A 7,746-nucleotide genomic window follows, 5' to 3' on the forward strand; every position below is an offset into this window, starting at 1 on the left:
ATTCCCAAGAGTCTTAAATGTATTTTGCATATAAATTAGGCTGGCAGATGTTTGTGCGGTATCTTAAGTGCTGGCTGCAAAGCCGCTCAGGAATCATACAAAGGACACCGGCAAACTCTACCTTCCTGCCGGTCGCTGGCCGCAGATAAACACAACGCGAAAATGTCACCAGCAGGTGTTGCTCGGAGTCCGGCGTAATCTGTATAATCCGCCAGCGTTCTGCGCCACCGAGGTCAGTGATTAGGAATAAGGATGATAATAATAGAACCCTGGACTGGTATATTCTCCCAGGAAATCATCCGAAATTGAGCGGCTTCTGGAAGATCAAGGGGCCTATTAGCCTAGCTACCGATGCTGAAAAAAATGACGGTAATCCTATAAGCGATAAATGTAATCAGGCTCAGACTGTTCTGGCCTATGGAGAAAGTTGTTGCATTGTTCTAGTGTCTTGCCCAGTCATTGATCCTATTTACACACTTGTAAACGGCATGAGAATTTCATCAATTGATATCCCATGTGTAAAATTTGTAGCTGAACTCTCCTCCAATAACCCATATGCCCACTGATGTTTCTGTACTGTACTGCACCCTGCAGAATTAGTTTCAGATGAAAATTTTGGGACACAGCATATTACCGATTAAACAGTTGGGACATGTATAGTCCCTGTGGGCTGGGACTTCAATAATCATTCTCCTGTAAATTGTGTGTGACAGAACCTGCACAATCTCAAAGATGTATTCCTTTACATCACAATGCTTTGCTATATAATCCAAATGACATACAGTCACCTCTCACAAGCTTTCTGGAGTCCGTTGATGGTGTTGATATGTGAAAATGGTTCTGGATCCTTCTTCTTGGAAGTTTATAAGCGGGGTATTTCAAAAGCATCTGCCCATGAGCTGCAAACTATCAGCTCTCGAGAAAGAGGAAACACATATTGCAGCGATATAATAACTGCTCTAAGCAGCTTAGCCATGAAGTGCGGTGGTCTCAGAAATCAGGTAGCACAGTAATCACCTGGCTAAGAATCCTAGAGTGCTTACACTGTGTTTTATATCATTATCCACAGTAGATAGAGATAGAGTCTGAGCACACTGTGAAAATGATATTAATTATATTAATTGATTCATTATCTTAAAGGAATGAGTACACCTTTTGGGCCAGGCCAGTAAAGATGTGAAACATGATTTATCCTATCAAACAGATATGGTCTAATAATGTGCTCTTTCTGTTTTTATATCTGCCAAATATGAACACCCAAATATAACTCAATATTACGCAGGAAGGCAGCAGATGTCTAATGATATACTTTCATCTTTATTAGTTTGATTTGCAATATGTGTGTATTTCATAAGTAAAGAGCAATATGACATATCCCCTAGTAGGGGTGAATGCCAAATGCAGTGTTCAGTGCATTTGTCTGTTCAGTGCAAGTTACAGTGATTTTATTCAGCTTAGAATACATTTATAGATTAAAACCTTTATACAAGATTGTTCCTGTAGTGAAATATATGTGTTTTTTGTGAGGCAGTCTTTTCTGGAATATGTTTAGCAGAAAATGCAGGTTTGAATCCACATGGGGACACTGTTGAACACTGCAAGCAGGCTAGGCTGAATTGCTTCAGTAACTGCTACGACTTTACAGCAGCATGATGAATTGATGATTAATGAGTCATTGCCCAGGATGAAGACGGAGCAGATATTCAACTCATTCAAAATATTACACATTCTGACCAACATGCACCAGTCAAGTTCCTTTCTTATAGCTTCAAACTAGCTAACTAGTAAACTAACATTACTGAATAGCTGAGTTCTGAGATATTGAGATTAGTTTATGATGAGACAACGCAAAGGATTCCTTATAGAAGCAAGAAAAGAGCATAATGAATCCTATGTTAGACAGAATATTCATGAAGCTCCACTCCTGTGGTCTTGTCAAAACAGTGAAGTGAGGAGTGTTGCCGTGGCCTGTAAGTATAGTTACCATGAAAATACAAGTATGACAGGAATTCCCATAAAACCCACTGGATGGGGTTAACAAGTGCACCACTGCTGCCTACTACTCTGTGTTTACTCTTTACAGATTGCGATTTATTGAGGCTATATCCCCCTGGTGAGGACAGCATACACAGTTACTCATCATAATTATGAATACATGTAATAATTTCAGGGGATCTGTATGCACCTAAAATTATTGGCTAGAGCAAATTACATTTTGGATTTGGCTTTGAAATACTTGAGTTGCAAAGCAGCTGCCATCCGTGGAAAAATGTCTCCCCCTTCTGCACACAGAGAGAAGTGGCAGACATTTAAAAAAATTTTCCAACCTTATTACTTGCCTAAATGAGTACTGTTTATTCATTTAAGATAATAGGTAACTCATAACAATAAATTGCTTATAATAGACATTTAAATGAAATGTTACAATAGTGTTGCATCAAAATCTCTTTGAGGGAATCTTAATGATATGCTGTCTTATTGAGAATTCTTACTCTACAGGTTAGAAAATGAAGGAGCACTGTGGCCCAATGGATGAATGGGTGAATCAGCACATGACACAACATACGCTTTAATAAACTTTTTTTTATTTCCCATATAATTCTTTATTCTTTTCCATTTTTAGCTCGAAACGACCTATAAACAGAAAGAAACTGATATTATTGATACAAAGATATCTCAATAAATAGGTGTGAGGTGAACATTCTCCATTGGCAGTGATTGACAGTTATACTTCAATACTTTGTTTAAATGAGGGAGGTAGAAACATACAAATGCTGGCTGAGACTAAGGGGAATTTAAAAATATTGTGGTTATGTCAAACAATCTAATATAACACCTGCAGTGCTTAGCAGAGGTCTTTTTAGTCCGTTTTCAAGTAGTAGTTGTCACACTGCTGTTGACGGGTATCTCAGAATATGCAATTCTATGAAATTGTCTGTGAAACCGCAGGTAAACAAGCAACTGGTTGCAAAAATGTCTCTTCGCATCACAAATGGACATTTTAAGATTAATATTTTATATTGTAATACATACTACATAGCATGGCATAGCCTAGGCCACATCTCTCTGAAAACATGGTCCTAGCATTTTAAAATGGATGCTGCAGTTCTTTGAGAAAGAGATGAAGCTTACATTGTATATCCAGTCTGTGAAGGAAGACACTCTGGTGAAGACAGTGGGCTTGCGGAACATGTTACAGTTCTCAGCAGGACCGTAGCTGACCACGCCATGGACCCTCCAGGCACCGTCAGTGAAGCAGTTGAGGGGACCTCCTGAGTCACCCTATGACAGTGGCAGAGACAAGTCATTAACAGAGCACCCGGATGCCCTATGGCAAGTTTTAGAAACATGGCACAGATAGATTTTGCTGACTTCTAATAGCAATGCAACAAAAGTCAGTTAAAGGTGTCATGACATTAGGTTTGCCATTCACCCAGAATCTAAAACAAGCTTAATTTTCATATTTTCAATGAAGGTATGTTTGAGGCAAGGGAACTAATAATAGCAATTTGTTATTTAGTGGAAGCTTACTAGGCTACAGGCAGCCCCCAGAAACATGAAGCTAGTTTTACCACTCAATCTCAATCACTCAATTTTTCAATTCTATAACCACTAAACAGCTAAGAGTCATTGCTTGGCACTCACTGTTATCATTACTGTTGTTCTTTACCTGGCAACCAGCTGTCTTTCCATCTCCACCTGCACACACCATGGTTTTCTTGGCCAGACTGCCCCACCACTCATAGGTGGAGCACACAGAGTGTTCCACCACAGGAAGAGGAGCTTCCTGAAGGATGGCAGGAACGCTTCCACCGGCTGGGGGAGAGATTGAAATCTAAACCACGCGTGTCAAACTCCAGTACTGGGGGGCCACAGAGTCCGCTGGTATTTGTAGTTTCCTTTCATTCAGTAGTCAAATACTGTAAGGCCTTAAGAACAAGGTGTGTGGACTCTTTAGCCAATCAATTACAAATTGCATTCTTCATAAGGTCAACATAATATTAATCAAGAAGGGGTTAAAGATACAATAGGTAAGATTTTTGTTAAAACATTGTTACAAGACCATTGTAAATCCCTTCCTATCAGTGAAAAAAGCTCACTGACATGTTGACTCACCCTCTGCCTTTGTTTATAGTCCTTAAATTCTGGTTTCAAAATATGCAATTGACAGGCCGGCACTGTACCAAAATACTGCATAGCTGTACAATAATTCAAGCTCATTGGTTGAAAATTGGTTCGAATTGCAATGGCGTTTCAACGTCAGCATGTTCTCAGAGAAGGGGTGAGTGTTGTGGTTTGAGTGTGTTTGTCGCTGCAATTGCTCTCTTGACCGTTAGAAGTCCGAAATTACCTATTGTACCTTTAAGTTTAGACCATTAAAAAAGTTATAGAGTCTTGCATCCATACTCACTTGCAAGTAGCCCCCACCCAGTTATATAGCAGGTGAAATCATGGGGCAGGACCTCACCAGCATATGGTAGGTCAGCAAGTCTTACAAAACCATTGTTGTTAACTGGATGCACAAGTCTTAGCAGGGCAATATCATTTCTGAAATAAAAAAACACACAGTAGTTACTGTCCATTTTCATGGATTGGTTAATAATAAACTCAAGGCAACAATATCTTATAAAGTAGTAGATGCTAACAAGGGTTAAAAACAAAGGCTGAAATCTAATTCGGAGTACTAAGCATGCAAATTAAGCGTGCTTGGTACTTTTCTAGGACAAGCTAGCTTTTATGAATTCAACCATATCTTTTTTTTTACCCATTGCCAAGTTCACCAGTCCAGCCAGGATGAATTATTATGTTGTTCACTGAGCGGAACTGCTCACTGCCATCATATTCATACAGGTTGTGTTCTCCCATGACCGCACGGTAGTGCCCGGGATCATAGCTGGGAGAAAAAGGTATATGAGGAAATATGAGGAACCCAGGTTTTTACACAAAACATGCATTACTGTCATGAGACCATTTCTAGCAATACTTTGACTTTGAATGAACTGAATAGCTATTTTAGTTTATATGAGTTTATTTACATAGTACCAAGTTGTCTGGCCACAAAATGAACACATTATCTCAAAAGAAACAACAATTAACAAGTTTTATCTGCAAACTGCCTCTCGGATATCATGATAACGAAACAGTAATTAGTCTAATAGTCTAAGGGTTAAAAACTCTACATACATTAGCCTTATTTTCGGTTTTATAAATTACATGGTCTAAAGTGGGTCATTTCAGAGATCAGAAAATTACTATAATTTCTCTGTTGCTAAAAAGGGAGAGAATGTCCTCCGGAATGTTCCACTTTCCAATGTGTGTCACTGATTATATTGTTTGTTTAATTATAATATATTAAGGCACTATTTTCCCCTATGGCCTTTAGTTAAGAGGTTCCTTGCAGTTAGACAAGGACAAATCTAGTTCTGTCTGTACAAAATAAACAGATATTGGTGATGCTGAGCTGACAGAATGGTGTATGAGAAGGATAAAAAAAATTGCTATTTTTATATTTAAGTTCATTGTAATTACAAATCTTGATTGAATCCATGCCTTAGTTTAATACATCTTGGCTAAGCTATTTTAGAGGATACATTGCAACAAACAACATGTCAAATAAGGTTCTAATTGTCATAAATACTGTATGTTGTTTACAGGGCAATTTGATTTTTTAATTTTACATTAGGATTTTGATATTGTACATTCAGTACTTTTAAGTTGGCTTGTCATTTTGATCTATGAGGAACTGTTTTGCATTTCATTACATTATATTACACGGCATTTAGCAGATGCTCTTATCCAGAGCGACATACAATGAAGTGCAGATCGAACACAGGGACAAGTGTGAAGAGGACCCTAGGGGACAGTACGGTTCCGAGTCGTAGCGTAATTTCAGTTTCGCTGTGTGAGGATGTGAAAGCTTTGAAGCTCAATATCTCAAAACTACTCGAAAGCAGAACGCAGATAGAACCTTACAGTATAATTCCAAGGCCAGTACTCTCCCTGTTGTTACTCTCCCATCTGCTGTCTTGTACAGTAACTCAAGGCTCACCTGAGTATACAGTGGGCAGCAGTCATGATATGTGAGTGATGGATTAGAGTCCCACCGCAGATATGATAGTATTGCTGGTAACCTGACGAGTCAAACTGAAGGGAAACCTGTGTGCAGGTCCAGAGGGAAAATACATTTTTGACAGAAAGAAAGGAAGCTGTGAATCCCAGAACATGGAGAAGGATTGAGGCTCAATCTTTATTTCCCTTACTGGTGAGAATTTATTTATTTTGATATAATTATGATTCTTATTTTAATATGCAACTAACCAAAATAACTGCTTTAATCAAAATACATATCACCAGAATTAAGATATACCACATTGATATTACAGCAGGTACTTCCCATTTTCTCTTAAATGTTGTGAATTTATTGTTAATTATATCGAATTCCTACCTGCCATTGCCATGAGTTTGGTTGCGCATCTGACCCTCCGACAACCCTTTCATTCAGCCTCTCGTTGTACACTGCATGATCAAGTGGTGTCCGACCACTGATCACCCCTGAAACACAATTTCCCCAAAAATGAGTTCCAACAATTGGTTAAAGCCTTCACAACAGCATCCCTGACTGATTGAGTGAGTGAGTGTGTGAATGAGTGAGTAAGTGAGTGAGTGAGTGAGTGAGTGACTGTGTGACTGAGTGAGTAAGTTGAGTGAGTGACTGAGTGAGTGAGTCAGAGAGTGACTGAGTAAGTGACTGAGTGAGTGTGTGACTGAGTGAGTGAATGAGTTGACTCAGTGACTGAGTGAGTGAATGAGTGAGTGAGTGAGTTGAATGTGTGACTGAGTGAGTGAGAGAGTGACTGAGTAAGTGACCGAGTGAGTGAGTAAATGACTGAGTGAGTGAGTGAGTAAATGACTGAGTAAGTGAGTGAGTGAGAGTGACTGAGTAAGTGACTGAGTAAGTGACTGAGTGACTGAGTGAATAAATGACTGACTGAGTGAGTGACTGAGTGAGAGTGACTGACTGAGTGACTGAGTGAGTGTGTGACTGAGTGAGTGAGTGACTTAGTGAGAGTAAATGACTGAGTGAGTGAGTAAATGACTGAGTGAGTGACTTAGTGAGTGAGTAAATGACTGAGTGTGTGAGTGACTTAGCGAGTGAGTAAATGACTGAGAGAGTGAGTGTGTGAGTGTGTGACTGAGTGAGTGAGTGTTTGAGTGAGTTGAGTGACTGAGTGTGTGACTGAGAGACAAGAGTATGCTTATTCATTTTTACAATACTTTGAGATCTAATATAATAAGAAAATCATTATGTGAATGTAAAGTGTAAAATAATTGCATTGATACTTACCAAAGCAGGACAAAAGGACTATAAACCACATTATGCCCTGGAAATGTAATTTCATACAGGTGCTTCTCAGTATTTATACCTGCCTTACCATCGATGCCTTCGCTGCAATCAGAATTCTGATGAAATATTCCACCAAACTTGCCAGTTTAGGTGCTGAAATAGGATTCAAGGACATTCTTCTAACAGCTACCCAATATTTCAAAATGCAATGCCCATTTCCAAAACGTAGTCCCCTAAGGTGATTAAAATCTTGCTTGTGGTAGATTTTATGTAATTAATATTTATGAGAACATGGTTGTGACTACTGTGAATAGGCTCAATGAGAGTACTCTTCAGAAGGTGTTTCAATGAGCATGGGCGTGCTGCACACACTGCACACTGCACATTGAACAGTGTGGCAG

At 39.1% G+C, this 7,746-nt stretch overlaps 1 protein-coding gene across 1 annotated transcript; it reads right to left on the reverse strand.

Annotated features, from left to right (window-relative positions):
* Positions 1-3,051: 3,051 nt before the first annotated feature.
* Positions 3,052-7,376, reverse strand: LOC133126652 (elastase-1-like). The gene is made up of 7 exons (XM_061238994.1): positions 7,346-7,376; positions 6,446-6,552; positions 6,050-6,156; positions 4,766-4,894; positions 4,412-4,548; positions 3,671-3,816; positions 3,052-3,282 (listed from the first exon to the last, which is right to left on the reverse strand). The coding sequence occupies exons 1-7, from the start codon at positions 7,374-7,376 to the stop codon at positions 3,052-3,054; spliced, it is 888 nt and encodes a 295-aa protein (XP_061094978.1).
* Between the last annotated feature and the right edge of the window lie 370 nt (positions 7,377-7,746).

Source organism: Conger conger, chromosome 4 (assembly GCF_963514075.1).
Source record: "Conger conger chromosome 4, fConCon1.1, whole genome shotgun sequence".
NCBI classification, from domain to species: domain Eukaryota; kingdom Metazoa; phylum Chordata; class Actinopteri; order Anguilliformes; family Congridae; genus Conger; species Conger conger.

Coding starts and splice junctions, on each gene's coding strand:
- LOC133126652 (XM_061238994.1), bottom strand. CDS start 7,376: ATGTGGTTTATAGTCCTTTTGTCCTGCTTTG. Junction 6,553..7,345: donor AGTCCTTTTGTCCTGCTTTG/GTAAGTATCAAT, acceptor ATTGTGTTTCAG/GGGTGATCAGTGGTCGGACA. Junction 6,157..6,445: donor CAAACTCATGGCAATGGCAG/GTAGGAATTCGA, acceptor ACCTGCACACAG/GTTTCCCTTCAGTTTGACTC.